At 42.5% G+C, this 16,874-nt stretch overlaps 2 gene segments (V, D, J or C); both read right to left on the bottom strand.

The window, feature by feature from the left end:
- Positions 1 to 871: 871 nt before the first annotated feature.
- LOC111728268 overlaps positions 872 to 16,874 on the bottom strand; it is a 43,028-nt gene continuing 27,025 nt past the window's right edge. Inside the window, 2 exon segments of the V gene segment in view lie at positions 872 to 1,232; positions 1,354 to 1,417. Of these exon segments, the coding sequence occupies positions 910 to 1,232; positions 1,354 to 1,408 (378 nt within the window).
- Positions 12,246 to 16,874, bottom strand: part of LOC100957670 — a 12,056-nt gene continuing 7,427 nt past the window's right edge.

The raw sequence follows: 16,874 nt of genomic DNA, 5'->3' as shown, positions 1-16,874 counted from the left end.
GATTCGTATGTATTTGAGATGTTATTTACTCATTTTTTTCTGTTTACTCCGTGACTTAGTGAAGTTTTCTGACTATAATCCTAGACTTGGTCAAAAACCTGGAAGCACATTTGCTGGTATTCTGGGGCCATCCCCTAAGTGGACAGATACTGAGAGTAAGGAGAGTAGTGACAACAGGCTGTCATCTGTCAATTCTGCCCCACCACAATCACTTAAATCACATGTTAAATCACATGTTTCTCTGAGACTTTTTTCCCTGTATAGTTTTCTATAGAGTTTAAGAAAGATGGGCCCTCACATCACATATGGAAAGAAGAAACGGAACATTTAATATTTACTGAAACCTGCAGGCAGACATGTGGATGCAGCTGGGGGGTGGAGATTACCTGATGAGGTGCACAGGCAGCTGAGAGCATCAGCACCCACACCCCAGCTTCCTAAAGGTCAGAGGACCAAGTGGTCAAGCAGCCCACACCTTCAGAGGCAGATGCACACTGGCATTGGCGTGTCCCCCATTTCTAGGCCCCCCCTTCCTAACATGCCCCAGGATTTGTACGATTGTGTTTTAGACACCAATTCTCTTGATTAAAACAATTGTTGTTTCAGTGCATCAAAAGTAGTTTCTCTTTTGCTAGAGAAGAAATACCAAAAGAACATATGTCAGACTTTTTGTACATAGCAATTTCTGTTCTTAATGAAATCAAGACACATAATGTTGCATCTCTATTGCTGGGGCTGAGGAGAAAGACAGAGTTAGAGCCCAGAGGAGCCTCACTGACCACTTAAACCGAAAGTATCCAGTGCCTTTAGACCATGCTGCTGCCTCTGAGAAATGCCCACAGCAGATGGAGGAAGCAGGAGGAGCAGCTGGGGCCGCCCAGCCTCACACACCTGCTTCCCTGGGGTGGTTTATGCTATGACTTGTAACACTGTGGGAGGGGAACTGTTATGTTGCTGACAGAAATAATCTGCAACATCTTCAGCCTGTAGGCCACTGATGGTCAGAGAATAATCTGTCCCTGACCCACTGCCACTGAACCTCGATGGGACCCCAGTTTCTAAATTAGATGTATAATAGATCAGGAGCTTAGGAGATTTCCCTGGTTTCTGCTGATACCAGTTTAAATATTTGCTAATGCCCTGACTGGCCTGGCAACTGATGGTGACTGTGTCTCCTAGTGATGCAGACAGGGAGGATGGTGACTGGGTCATCTGGATGTCACAACTGGCACCTGAGATGGGAAAAAGAAAAACCAAATATATACACAGTTAATCAATTCTTAGGAGGACTTCCCTAAAGACCCAGGCAGGACTGACCACACTCAGTAAATCCCTGGTGTTCTCCCTCCTTACCTGGGAGCCAGAGCAGCAGGAGCCCCAAGAGCTGAGCAGGGGCCCTCATGTTCATGCTGTGTCCTGACAGGGGACTGACTTCTGCACTGGGTATGACCAGCCTGATAATAAGTCTCCAAGGGAGGGGGCTGTGCCCTGGGAACATGCAAATCAGTAGAGTTGGGAGGCTGTGCACAGCTGCAGGGCTGGCTCCTCTCAGTGACTCAGAAGAGGCTCAGTGTCCCCAGGTGTCCCAGGGTAGACCTGGGAAGCATATATTTGCCAGTAGAAAATGTCTTTGTGCCTGGAGAATGTTTTGCTGAAAAGGACATTTGGGCGTACCTATTGTTAAAAGTTGAAGTGAATGAGAACTAAAAATGTAATCATGTATTTCCAGTTAGATTGGGAGTATTTAGGTGAACACCCTTATTTATAAAGAATTATAACAAAGACTTATATGTAGGGCTATCAGGTAGTCAAGACATTGTTAAATGTTTTTAAACAAGAATCTTGGGACCCCACACTGCAGCTCCTGCTGACCATCCCAGCTGAGTCTTCTGGTCAACATCCTCTTTATCCTCACTACACGGTCTCCCTTAATGATTATTTTTCCACAGGCAACCAATGAGACCACTAATTCCCAAGTGTATAAGGAGGGTAGATTCAAGTTTTCTAAACACACCCCTGCCCTCCTGGGTTCATTAGGGGTGATTTGACCTCAGGTTCATTTACCCAGGAACCGCATGAACCCTGAGTCACTGAAGCCTTAGAGCCCAGCTGGATGCACCACTTCTCCAGGAGCTTGGAGTGTTATCAGGGCACAGCCTTAAGAGCCAGGCAGGTGTTCAATCAACTCTGTGATTGTTCCTGAGAACACATCACAGCCTCTACCTGGGTTCATATCTCCACCCAATCCCAGCAGCATCAACAAATCAACAGTAAAGCCACAGATCTGGGTCCTGAGCCCACAGCTGACCTCTGCCATGTGCTTCACGTTCTGGCAAAGACTCAATCTTCTTTTTCTCTGGGAAATACTTGGATTGCATGGTGATATGGTTTGGATGTTTGGACCTTCCAAACAACATGTTGAAATTTATTTTATTAATTTACTTCAGTTTTATTTCTGTATTTATTTATTTTTATTTTTTATCTCAGATTAATATGAAGGTACAAATGATTAAGTCACATTGTTTGCATTTCTAAGGTAAAGTTCAAGTTGTAGTTGAGCCCCTCCCCCAGGGGTGTGCTCCTACCCTCCACTGTGCACCTGAGGAGAGAGCTCAGCTCCTTCCCTCTCCCCACTCCCTCCTTTCCCTTTTCCCTCATTTTAACATACTTGTCTTTTACCCTCATGTGGTGGTGTAGTTCTTTTTCTATTGTTTTCATATCAGTATTAAGTACATGGGACTCTTCCTTTTTAGTTCTTCTGACATTTTCAAAGAAGAATGTGCTTCAACTCATCCAGGTAAATACAAAAGATTTAAATACCATGGAATACTCTTCAGCCATAAATAACATGGGGACTTCACTGGTTGAAATTTGATCCCTGGCGCTGGAGATCAGCTGGGGGCTGGGAGGTGTTTGGGTCATGACACCAGATCCCTCTTAAAAGGCTTGGTGCCCTCCATGAAATAATGAGTCAGTTCTCACTTCATTAGTTCACAAGAGAGCTGGTTGTGTTTAACAGGCTGGCACTGGCTCCTCCCTCTCTCCCTCCTTCTCTCAACTCAAGATAAGCCTGCTGCCCCTTCACCTTCTACCTGGATTGGAGCTCTCTGCAGCCCTCAACAGAGGTGGATGCTGCTGCCAAACTCTTTGTTCAGTCTTCAGGCCCATGAGCCAAATAAACCTCTTCCATTTATGAATCAGCCAGCCTCAAATATTTCCCTTATAGCAACATAAAATGTTCTAACGGACATGTTTCTTGCACTTATCAAACTTCTGTGTAATATGGTGTGCTGTGCTCTCTAATTCATCCAGTGGTTCTTGGTTGTATTTTATAATGCAGCTTTGGAGTTCAAAAAGCACCATTTTGTTAAATTATGCTTCAACCTGTTTGAATAAGATTGTTCAAAAGCTTTTGGTTCTAGGTATTTATTATTTGATTTACCAAAGCCTGCCTATTAGTGAAGAAAAGAAGAACCTGAAATCGTTTTCTTAGCTATTCCCCTGAGATTAGGGATATAAAATCCTGTGCTTTCCCTAGTCCTGGAGAAGAATGTGTACTAAAAACAAGTGTGTGTGTGTGGGGGGGGGAGAATGGCCAAGGGAAGACAGGCAGTGTCCGAACATCACCAAACATTATCCCTCTGAAGGTACAGTAGCTGAGCTAACAAACAACCAACAACTGTACCCGTATTATGTTGTCATGAATGGGCCTCAGTTTTGTGACTGCTATGATGGGTGGTAATAGTAGTAATAACAAGGATAGTAAGTGTAATAGAACCAGAGTCTGTCCGCTACTCATATCCATGACACACTAAGCCCCTTCTGGGGTCCGTGTTGTGCATGGGCCCCCTCTTGTGGTCACGTATGCAAGGATCCTGAGAGTATTTCCATTGATTTGACATTGCCATTTCCAGGGAGATGCACAAATTCTTTCTAGTACATTTTCTTCTTCCCTTTCTTTCCTTCTCTCTCTCTCGCTTCTTTCCTTCTTTCTTTTCAGACAGAGTCTCATTATGTCGCCCTCAGTAGAGTGCTGTGGCATCACAGCTCACAGCACAACAATCTCACATTCTTGGGCTTAAGGAACTCTCTGGCCTCAGCCTCCCAAGAAGGTGCCACTACAGTGGCCTGGCACAACGGCTGGCTATTTTTTTTATTGTTGTTGCAGTTGTCGTTGTTTATCTGGCTCAGGCCTGGTGTGAACCCACCAGCCTGGGTTTATGTGGCCGGCACCATAACCACTGACCTACAGGTGCCACCACTCTAGCACATTTTTCAAACATATTTTTTTCTGATACATATAACAAATCATAATTGGATATTGACTACATGGCAAGAGTGGCACATTGGACAGTGATGTGTAGTTTGCAGGAATGGTCTATGAGCTGGGATTTCCCCTCCATGTCTGGGATCCAAGTCCTGAGGAGACCACACCATACTTAGCTGCACAGCATCCTGACAGCAAGGGAATGACTGTAGAGTCCTCAGACTTGGGGTCCAGGGGAATTAGACATTCTGGGCTTGTATTGTTTGTCTATTATCCTGTCTTAGTTATAACATGTGGGCAGCTTCCCTCTTGGTTGTCCACTATCATCCCTCAGCTCCCCTGGGCTTTCCCCAGAGGACAGGGCTGGGGGCTGCACAGGGAAACTGGGTTTAAGTCTTCATTTACAGTTAGATTTAAACATCACTCCATTTAGCACTCTCACCAGGGGGGCTGGGCCTGCAGATGATTATGGAGGGAGGATCATCCTCTTCTGTCTTCCCTAAACCAAGCACATCCTGGGTCTTTGTGGGGGTTTAAATTCATATTTACAGAAAGGTTAAATTCTTGCTTTAAATCTGAATCTGGACTGAAAATAGAGTATGAAGGCTGAGAGCAGTTTCTCTATTGGCTGCTTTTCTCCCTGAGCCCACCTGTGTTAATTAGGGCCTGGCAAGGACCCCTCATGTACAGCCCCTTGTCACGCAGCTCTGTCCCCTCTGCCCCAGCTCTCAAGGTCTCTCTCTGTCCAGCAGCTCCCTCATTTTGGAGTCTCAAAATGAATGAGTGCTCCACCTTCTCTTAGCCTGAGGTCAGTACTCTGTTATTTGTGCAATAATAATTCAGACTTTATTAACTTTATCCATAGCCTGGCCAAAATCATTCAAGAGATGATTTTGAGCACTGGCTCAGGGCTCACCTAGATTCTCTCCAAACCCTGAGTTTCTCTTGGAAAGATAAAACACTATTTCACTGTTAGCCACTTTCCCACAAGTATGTATTGAGCCCTGGCTGTGAGTCAGGCACCGAGCCAGATGTTAAGTTTAAATATGACAAAAACGGAAGTGGGAAGGGAGGGCAAGATAGAAAAAGGGAGAGATTGATTTTAAAACCTGTGTAATTCCTAGGACAGACCCTGATGCCTCCAGGTCCATTTATTCAGAAGTGCAGCAGAGGGAGCCAGCAGGGCCACAGTCCTCCCCTGGACAGAAGTAGCCCTGGAGCCTCACTTCCTGTCAGGCCACAGACACCCCGTGTTCTAAGCTCAGGAGGAAAATCCTGTGGGGCCATCACCTGGGAAGAAGAATGGAAATGTGCTCACTCACATCCTCACACCCTGTGCCAAGCAGAGCCGCTAACGCAAGTTCAATATTCACAGTTGGTTTGCCTTTGGTCTTGAAAATAGTCAAAATAGTCAATCCTGAAGTTACTTAATTTGTCTTTTCTTTCCTAATCCATTATCCTTGGTTATTTTATTCATTCACAGGTAGTTTTTTGTATTCTATCCAGATTTCTCCTATCTTTGTCAATTTTATCAATTTACTTTTTATAGAATATGTGTGATAGTAATATTGTCCCCATAAGACACAAATATACAGCAGCAGAAAATGTGGGGGCAGAAAAGTGACACATGTGACACACGTCAATCTTCTCTCTCCCACTCCCATCGCCTTCCCTCTACCACTGTCTCCCAAATCCCCCTCCCAGGGAACTCCTGTCTGTCCTCCCTGTTTCTCTTTGTTTCCTTTCTGAATCTCCCCTGCTTCCTTACAAGGACAATAATAACACATTTTAATTTTCCTTTTATTTTGCTGTTTTGTCAGTTCATGAAGATCTTCCTTTTTGTACAGCTGAGAGCTACACTATTGTGTAGAGGTGACAAGTTTTTTCAACTTCAGTTTGAACAAATAACCTTTTGTTATTTTTTCAATTTCAGATCACTACAAAGTTCCATATAGTTAGGTTACAATGTGTGCACTTGTCAGTCCTTGTAGTTGTGTCCCACACCAGGAGGTGTGCCATGTACCCAACATTGTGTCCATTAAGAGGGAGCACACCAATTCTATCCCTCCTCTCTTCTCCCTCCCCCATCTCCCCCTAAATTGAATTGAATTGAATTTTTCTCCAATGTGGGAATGCACTAGATCGTGTCCTGGCTTCATCTTAGTACTGAGTACACTGGATATTTGCTTCTCCATTCTTGTGATACCCAGAAGAATGTGTTCCAACTCCATCCAGATTAATACAAAAGGTATAAAGTCTCCATCTTGTTTTTGTGGGTGAATAGTATTCCATGGTATACACATGGCAGAGTTTATTAATCCATTCCTGGGTTAGCGGACATTTAGGTTGTTTCCACATCTTGGCAATTGTAACTTGAGCTGCAATAAACAATGTAGTGCAAATGTCCTTGTGATAAAATGACTTTTTCTCTTCTGGGTAGATGCCTAGTAATGGGATTGTGGGATCAAATGGAAGGTCTATTTTGAGTTCTTTGAAGATTCACCATACTTCCTTCCAAAGAGGCTGCATTAGTTTGCAGTCCCACCAACAGTGTAAAAGTGTCCCTCTCTCTCCACATCTGTGCCTGCATCTGTAGATTTGGGATAAGTATGGACATTTTGGTTATTTTCAGCATTTTGCAAGAAATTATAAGTAATGGTTCAGTGAATAATTTATGCACATATACTTTTATATTATTGGAGGCATAGCTTAAGGAAAATTTCTGGACAGTGGATTAATTTTCAAAAGTTAAATGATTTTTTTTAATTTGTCAAATTAAAATGTGAGTACAATTATTAGGTTACATTATTCTCACTCCAGGGTAAAATTCCATTTGTAGAAGAGCCCCTGTTTTGTAGATGCCTTCAAATTCTCCTCCAAAGGGAAAGTATTAGTCTCCATCCTACAAGCTACCAATTAAAGTGCTTATTTCACCCAATATGCCATCTGAAAATGTGCTGCATAATTTTCATGTAATTTTTTCCGAACTAATAGATAAAAAATGGTATCTCAAAATAGTTTTGAGTAGCCTTTCTCTAATTATCAGTGAGGGTGAACAACTTCAAGTGTATTTATTTACAGCTGTTTATGTGTCTCTTTAGTATTTTGTGTTCTATCTTTTCCCCATTTTTTGTTTCCCTAACTTTTATGAAGACTTTTATATATTGGAGTATCAGCCTTTTGAAATATATTATAAAATAGTCCACACCCTGGGTTCAGAGGTGGGGTAGGGTGCACTTTAGTGCCTTGGGGGCTTCTGGCTTTGCCCTGGGATACTGTAATACGCACCTTTGTGTCTTGGTGGCAACACTGTGCTAGGGCAACAGCACTGGAGGAGGGGTCTCCATCAGGAGAAATGGCCAAACTTCATGGTCTCCTCTTCTCCTTTATGGCCTTAATCCTTCTCACAAAGGTCGATTCTCAACCTTCTCTCCCTACTTAGGCAGGACTGGGGATTGATTTCCTTCCAATCCTGGAAACCAAGGCAAAACAATTCCCTGGCTTATGTACTTGGTGAGTTCCTGAAAAGGCAAGCCTACAGCTTTTATTCATATTTGATATTCTATCCTCCCATGGGTAGCCATTAAATTTTCAAAGACCTTCCCACAGGTGACTACAGAGCATTCCAAATACTTGAAAAAATACAGATCCACAATCATCCACACTCCGGAGGCTAGGGGGACAGAACTGTGTAAACTTATTTTAAAAATTATTTGAATGGATATGAAATGATTTGAGAGCATTTATCTCACTCGGCATGAATATTTTTATGTTTTAGTGTAAAAAATCAACATGTTTGAGCGTTTCCCTACCACTAATGAGGGCGTTACATAACGGAGTCTGTGCTCACATTACTCTTCTAAAAATAAAAGACCTAAAGTATGGCCCACATGGGTAACTGTTCAGGAACCATGACTCTATATTGATATTCATTTTGGGAAGCAATTTGCACTAGTCAATTGTCACTTGACTCATACACAAACTCTCTGGGAATGTAATTAAATGGATGTTTAGGCCACTTCTCTCTTTGATATTCAAATAAAGGGCAAAGAGCATGGTTAGGTCCTTTTCAGATATTTCCATTTCCTTGGGAATATTTGGTGACTACATGGAATTCTAATATTTAATTTTTAAATCTTTATCTATCAATTCTTCATGAAATTATTAGTTTTATGAAATTAACAATCCTATACATACTGTGAATACTATAATAAAGAGGCTTCTGTTTTTAAAAATATCATATTACAGCAATCAACAAATATTTCTAACTTCGTTGGAAATAGACTATAAACCTCAAAAAGATTTAATGCATTAGTTGAATTACTTAAGAACCAGTGAAGATATTTTATTTTCTGTGGAAAGCTGTGTATGTGCCTAATGGGCCTTACAGTTTTGTAGTTAGGCAGTGTAGTCACTGTGGTTATAAATTGTATAAAGACAGAAATCTCTAAGTGAGATTGACTAGAGTTATTACCTCTATTTATCAGGTAAGCAAATTGAAAGGCTTCATATATCCAGATACATGGAGCAGCAGGAAGATTCAAAGAAAATAGGGTGTCTCCAAGAAACACAGTCATCAACTTGGCCAAAATAAAATTAAGGAGAAAATTCTATAAGCATCAATATGAAAGATGCAACAAATCTACAAAGAATTGCCCATCAGGTACCATCAGACTTCTCTGGGGAGATCATACAAGGCAGAAAGGATTGGGGCCCCCATTTTTAGTCTTCTTAAACAGATCAACTTCCAGACAAGAATTTTGTATCCTGCAAAACTAAGTTTCATAAATGACAGAGAAATATTCTTTTTCAGATAAGCAAATGCTAAAGGAATTTGTCACCATTAGACCTGCCCTACAGGAAATACTCAGAACTGCATTATGCATGGATCAGCACAATAGGTACCCACCAGTGTAAAAACATCCCAAAGCTAAATCTCACAGCTCCCATAAAACAATAAAAAAAAAAAGTATACATATACATATATATATATTATAAAATAGTTTCTCTTGGTTTTTCTTAGCCTTTGATTTTGTTTAATGTTTTCATGCATTGTATTTATTTTTATTGAATCATCTGCATAGATATCACTGTGGAATTAAGTTACCATACAGTTGCAGAATTTGAACTTTACCCCCTTAACTGTTTTTACTCCTATGCTATTTTATTATGATTTGAGTGCCTTGCATGTCTGTAACATTCGTCTCGGCTTATCACATCTCATACATATAACTTACTCTCTTAGCACTTTTCAGATAACGCATGGATCTTAAGACCATAACTATTCGTTTCCTCCTGCTGCTTGTCCTTCCTTCACTGTATGCAGAATCCCCAACCAGAGTCCATTCTGTTCAGAGTACAGGTGACTGTCAATGTTTCTGTCCACTGTTCAAAGTCAGGTGTATAGTACTCCAAAATTTCAAATTCCTAGAATAGTATTTTATAAAATGTTTAAATGGTCAGATAATTTACAAAAAAATATGAATTTCAGCCTTATATGTAGAAATGAAAACAAGAATGTCTTAGATGAGCAGGATAAAATATGCTTCTCTATACATAAAATGAAAAGGAGAAGTTCTAAGAGGAAATATGTTTGCACACATAAGCAATTTTTAAAAATCAACTCCTGCCTACCATGCAGACCTCTTTCCTAGATGTTATCTCACCAAGGTGTTTCCATGGCTCATCCCCACATCTTCACCACCATCTTGGTAATCACCAGTTTGAGCCTCAGGAATAAGTTTGCTCAAGATGAAATCGCCCAGTCTAGTTTGATTGGAATCGTTTACATCTGTACAGGCAAGAGTGATAATAGCCAAAGTTGAGGATCTTACAAAGAGGACAATTAAAGAATAATATCTCTCATAAACATAAACATTCAAAAAATGATTTTCTCTCTCCTTTTCTCTCAAATAATCCATCATAGTGAAGTTGAATATGCAGTGTATCCATAAAGTTTGTGTACAAATCACTTCTTCTACATAACGTTATGCAATGATGAAAACCAGTGATCAGTGTAATACACGACTCCATCTAGTCCTCTGGTCTGTTCTAAACTTTAAGAATTTTTCCAGTAACGTCTGATGCCATTCATCAATTAGTCTATCAATTTTAATCAAATCAATCAATCTATATGTACATATGTATGTATAAATATTGTATTAGTCAGCTTTTGTATAATAATGACTGGTAAACAACCACTCAGAACTCAGTGACTTACAATAACAAGCACTGTTCAATGTTCAGGGATGCTCATGGTAACGATTATCTACCTGATTAAGGCAGGGCTCAGCTGGGGAGTTCTACTGCACGTCTTTAAGCCAAACACAGTGGCTCACACCTGTAATACCAGTACTTAAAGGGCTGAGGTGGGTGGATTGCCTGAGCTCACTGGTTTGAGACCAGCCTGAGTCAGAGCGAGACCTTGTATCAAAACAACAAAAAATAGGTCGTTAGCCTATGGATTCCATTGACTCTAGGGCCCAAATCCAATATTCTCATGGCATGTTGAGGGAATGAGGAAAACCCACAAATCAAGTTGTACTCCCATACTATGAATTTAAGTAAAATAACCTCTAACAGAGATATAAATAAATTAATTTATTTTTTCGCTGTGGAAATTCCTGAAGTTTCTGAAAACATTCACTCCATTGACTTTTGAAGGCAAGTAACCAGTTAATGGGCAAATAATTAAACATTTCAATCTTTGCAAACTATACAAACATTTTCAAATATAATTTTAATAATTATTTAATAAAGAAGGTGTGTCCTCAACATGAAGCTTTAAATAGATATTTTCTTAAATGGCCTCATCAGAAAAAAATCTCTAAATTTCTCTAAAACACAGCTTCTTAAATTTCTGGACCATCTGTTACCTTGTTAAATGCAAGCTGTCATCCAGTGGGTCCAAGGTGAGCCTGCTGCTTTGCATTTGGGCTATGGTCACAGTGATGCTGATGACAACGGTGCCTGCTGGATAAACTTGGGGAGTGAGGTATCTTCATAGTAAGGAAAAAGAATGTGATAGGCACCTTTGGTTCTGTTGTCTGCTGGTTTATCTGAAAGTTTTTTTTTTCCTTTGTTTATCAAGTGATTGCTATATATTTGAGATGTCATTTACTCATTTTTTCTGTTTGCTCTGTGACTCAGTGAAAGTTTCTGGCTATAACCCTAGACTTGGTAATGAAACTTGGAAGTTCATCTGTGTGTATTCTGGGGCCATCCCCTAGGTGGACAGATACTGAGAGTAAGGAGAGTAGTAACCAACTGGCTGTCAGCTGTCAACTCCGCATCACCACAATCACTTAAAAACATGTTTCTCTGAGCCCCTTTTCCCTGTATGGTTTTCTGTAGAGTTTCTGAAAGACGGGTCCTCACATATGGAAAAGTAAAGGAACATCTAACATTTATTGAAACCCGCAGGCAGACACATGGATGGAGCTGGGGGATGGAGATTACCTGATGAGGTGCACAGGCAGCTGAGAGCATCAGCACCCCCACCCCAGCTTCCCACAGGTCTGAGGCCCACGTGGTCAGGCAGCCCACACCTTCAGGGGCAGAGGCACTCTGGCATGAGCCTGTCCTCCCATTTCTAGGCCCTCCCTTCCTAACATGCCCCAGGATTTGTAGGATTGTGTTTTAGACAGCAATTCCCTGCATTAAAACAATTCTTGTTTCAGTGAGTCACAAATGGTTTCTCTTTTGCTAGAGAAATACCAAATAATGTGGTAAGTCAGACTTTTTACGTATAACAAGTTCTTAATAAAATTAGGAGAGATATTGTCATTTCTCCACTGCTGGGGCTGAGGACAAAGACACAATGTTAGAGCACAAAGGGGCCTCGCTGGAGGGCTTCCCTCCCACCTTCTACCAAAAGTCTCCAGGGGCCTTTAGAACCTTCTGCCTCTGAGAAATGCTCTCAGCAGATGGAGGTACCAGGAGGAGCAGCTGGGGCTGCCCAGCCTCACACACCTGCTTCCCTGGGGTGGTTTATGCTATGACTTGTAACACTGTGGGAGGGGAACTGTAACCCTGCAGACAGTAATAATCTGCGACATCTTCAGCCTGCAGGCCACTGATGGTCAGAGAACAATCTGTCCCTGACCCACTGCCTCTGAACCTTGAGGGGACCCCGGTGGCCAAATTAGATGCGTAATAGATCAGGAGCTTAGGAGATTTCCCTGGTTTCTGCTGATACCAGGCTAACCGACGACTAATGCTCTGACTGGCCTTGCAAGTGATGGTGACTGTGTCTCCTAGAGAGGCAGACAGGGAGGGTGGAGACTGCGTCATCTGGATGGCACAGCTGGCACCTGAGATGGGAAAAATAAAAAACAAATGCACACACAGTCAATCCACTCTTGGTAGGGCTTAGCTAAAGATCCAGTCAGTACTGACCACACTGTCTGACTAATCCCTGGTATTCTCCCTCCTCACCTAGGAGCCAGAGCAGCAGGAGCCCTAGGAAATGAGCGGGTGCCCTCATGGCCATGCTGTGTCCTGACAGGCACTGACTCCTGCACAGGCTGTGACCAGCTTGGCAATAAGTCTTGGGGGCAGGGGGCTGTGCCCTGGGAACATGCAAATGAGCATGGGGAGGGCAGGCTGGGCACAGCTGCAGGGCTGGCTCATCTCAGTGACTCAGAAGGGACCCAGCATCCCCAGGTGTCCCAGGGCAGACCAGGGCAGCACAGATTCACTGGCAGAGAGCTTGTTTCTCCTGGAGGCTATGGGACCTAATATGTCTAATGTCTTGTGAAGAGAGTGTGATTTTTATCATTTCAAGGTTTAGGACATGCTTTACCTTTCAATCACAGACATAGTCTGTTGGGGACGGTACCAACTACGGAAACACAGAACAGGTAACAAGTTCTCTGCATTTTATACCTTTGGATACCACTCACCTTAGAGAGGCTTCATCCATTCTCTAATTCTTTGATGTGCTTGGTGTGACAAAATATCATCAATGCATCCAGAGATGCCATGAAATAGAAGAGGGAGAAAAAAGCATAGGGGTGATGATTTGAGAAGAAAGGCTGCCTGTCATCATTAACCTGCCATCTCCAGCTGAGTGGTCTCTCTCCCCCCATCTCTGGATGCTCTGCTCCACTCTTTCAAGCAGGCCAGCCAAGGTCAAGGACTTTCTCCCTCCCCACCTATGAAGCATCAGCTGCCTTCCTGGCTCTGTCTCTGCTACATGTATCCATCCTCGGTGTCCCCCAAGGACCTCAGATTATCACACAAGCTTTCCATCCACTCACCCCAAGTCGTTCCCTTTATAAGTGGAGTCCTCTGCAGAGCCATCATTCATGTCCACCCTTCAATCTACTGTGCTCCCTAAACCAGCACCTTCCACCATCACCGAGTCCCTTCCAGTTCCTCAGAGAACTTCCAGCTCTCAATGTCTGGGTTTAGGACAATGGGGCCCAGCAGAGTGAGTCCTGAAGCAGTCAGGAAATGGAGATAGAAGCCCTTCCTATAGTATTGGAGCTACAGTGGGGATAGCGGGTGTCCCCACACAGAAGAGGTCCTGCTGCTGACCTGCTGTGGGGTCCCAGAGAGTGTGACGATCAGGGCATTCATGTGGGTAAGGACGCCCAGTGCAGGGCCGGAGCCCAGGCAGGGTGAGGATGACAACCACCCAGGGGCTGCAGAGATGGTGAAGGCCATGGAAAGGGCATCAGAGCTAGAGCAGGGTGTGAGGGTCTGTGTGTGCAGAGTCTTCTGCATGGAGGCGTAGCAGATGATGGCATAAAGGTCTGGTTTAGAACCATGGGGCTGATCTATAAATAAATACAGTCAACATAATTAGAGTCAAGATCCTGGATATTAGAGAAAAGAGTTACTGTAATGAAAGAGGACTGTTTGAATAAACTCTGTGATCTTGTGATGAAATTAATGATATCAGTATAAACTCATAGTATTTTGTGATCAAGACATAAATATGTGTCTTCTCTGTGGATAGAGAAATTAATAGATAAATAGACAATTTTTCCTCATCCAGGAACAGTGACACTCCAGGCCCACATTGCACCCATAGTGTCCAGATCTTTGTTTCTAAATATCATTCTCCACTAAAAGGGACCAATAATCCTGGCAGAAATGTCTCTTTCTAGGTCTGAGGTAGGACAAATAGAAGTCTGGACCATTTTGAAACTAAGGAAACACTCAAAGAATGATGGGGTTACGGCAAAAGGAAGAGTAACAAATTTGAATGGGGCCATCATTGGCCAAATCTGAGGAACCCTGAATACCAAAATATGCAGAATGATTACCTTGAAAGGAAATGGGAATCTATGATTTCATACTGACATTTTAAGGAAGAACGGGATAATCATAAATTATCGAACAGCTCCACAAATTTATATTAACTATAAACAGGAAGAACAACTGTGCATCAGAGAATCCCGGCAGACTCCACCTTAGACCAGATCTGAAGTGAACATCCTCAGTGATGGGCAGATTGACGTCGCGCCCCTGACGGGATGAAGGAGAGGAGCAGAGCATCGCTTCTGGACGCTCCCGCCAGTTATGGGCTGAACTGTGACTCCCAAAGTTCCTATGTCGATGCTGTAACGTCCAGTGCCCCAGAGTATGATGTTACCTGACAACAATGTGTTTAAGGAGGTAGATCGATGTTAGTAAAGTGAAGTCATGTGGTTGGGACCTAACCCAGTGTGGCAGGTGTTCTTTTCAGAAAAGGAAATTGGAACTCAGACACACACGGAGGCAAAACCGTGATAAAGCAAAGGAAGACACCATCTGTACACCGAGGAGAGCAGCCTCAGAAACGATCAATCTTGCTGACACCTTGATCCCAAACTTTAGCCTCCAGAATGCTGAGAAGATGAATTTCTGATGATGAAGCCACCCGTTCTCTGGAACTTGGTTATAACTATCCTAGCAAAGTAACATGCTGACAAGGATGCATTAGCTGAATTTAACCCTGAGGGAAAAACAAACAGGTCCACACTGAGGGGCAGTCTGCAAAACAGCTAAGGTGTAATTTCTTTAATTGACAGTCATGAAATTCTAGGGGAGACTGTTCCAGACTGAAGGAAGCTAAAGAGACATGAGCCAATAATGGCAACACGTGAACCTGAATGAGATCGTTTTGTTTCAAAAGTTGCTCCTGAAAAGTTTACAAAATTTAGAATAGACACGAGGATTAGATGGAGTCCTGTATTATAAGGATCACCTGATTTCATAATTTTGTTGGCATTATGTAAGAGAAGGTCATTTGTAGGAAAAGCACAGTAAAGTCTTAAGGCTGTGTCTATCAGGTTTTCAGCTTGCGCTCAAATAGTTCCAATGGGAAGGAAATACTTAGTGCTGGTCTTACATTTCTGTGAGTGTATCTTTCAAACGTGTAAAGATAACAAAGCCGTTCTTCAGGGCCTGGTAAAGGTATTCGTAGTATTCTGGAATGGCCCTGGCCAATCCTCATTCCCATTCTAGGACCAAGAAATTTCTTGCAGATACACAAAGATGACAGCATGTTTCTCCAAAGGACGGAGCCCTCACACATAATGTCATTGTCCAAAGACCAGAAGTGACAGGTTCCTAATACCCAGTGAACTGACAGGCTGCACCTCATTCCTGGTCTGGGCCCACACTCTTCCTCCTCACTGTCACTGGGTTTTATATTCTACACCTCCTCAGAATGACAGTGCTGACAGACCCACCTACCTCAGTAGGAATCGATGCTGCTTCCTCCAACTAGAGAGGATGGCCCTAGAGTCAGGGCCTGGGTTAGGAAAAACCCAGGCCACCTAAAATCCATATTACCTAAAGTAGGATGGAGACCAACCAAGACACTAACACCTGGGAAGTTGCTCTTAGTTAGAAAAGCAGGGAGGTGCTATGGGATGAAGACAAAGCCTGGCCTGCTGTGAGGGCAACAAGCCAGGGAGTCCTCAAGGCCTCAGGTGGAGGCTGCAAAGGGAGGCTGTGTCTGCACCACAGGGAGTGGAAACACTGGTGTCTTCACAGAGGTCTTGGTGCCCTTTGATCAATGACTCAGGTACCTTCTACTGTATAGAGAAATTTTACTCCATGCCTAGTCACTAAAATGTGTTCCAAATATTTCCACTCAAAGCAACGTTTTTCCTATTTAGTAGATAAAGATAATATAACTTATGATGAAGAATAGATGGCAGAATGCTGCGAACATACACAGCTAATTAAATCTATGGACCTTTGCTGCTTCCAATTTTGACATTATTGGTATAAAGTATGTGTGTGTGTTTACAGTTTCTGTCTTCTGCACTCATTCCTGAATATGTCCTAGGATTCTAACTAAGAATTTTAAAAACCAAATTTATGCTTCAAGTTAAAAGTTTTTCATGATTTAGAGTATAACCACTTCCTGTCCCAGTTTTACAATCTTTTGACTAGTGATTCCATTCGAACAAATGTTTAAAGCCTTTTATATTTAACAACCTTTTGATAATCAAAATTTTAATCCAGCCTCAGCGCCTTTAGCTCAGCGGCTAGGGCACCAGCCACATACACTGGAGGTGGCGGGTTCGAATCCAGCCCAGGCCTGCCAAACAACAATAACAACTAGAACCAAAAAAAAAAATAAAGTTTAAATCCAGTCTATTTA

Source organism: Otolemur garnettii, unplaced genomic scaffold (genome assembly GCF_000181295.1).
Source record: "Otolemur garnettii isolate 467f Iridium unplaced genomic scaffold, OtoGar3 scaffold00147, whole genome shotgun sequence".
Classification (NCBI taxonomy): domain Eukaryota; kingdom Metazoa; phylum Chordata; class Mammalia; order Primates; family Galagidae; genus Otolemur; species Otolemur garnettii.
The sequence above is the reverse complement of the archived record's forward strand: the minus strand, read 5'-3'. Positions and strand labels throughout refer to the sequence as shown.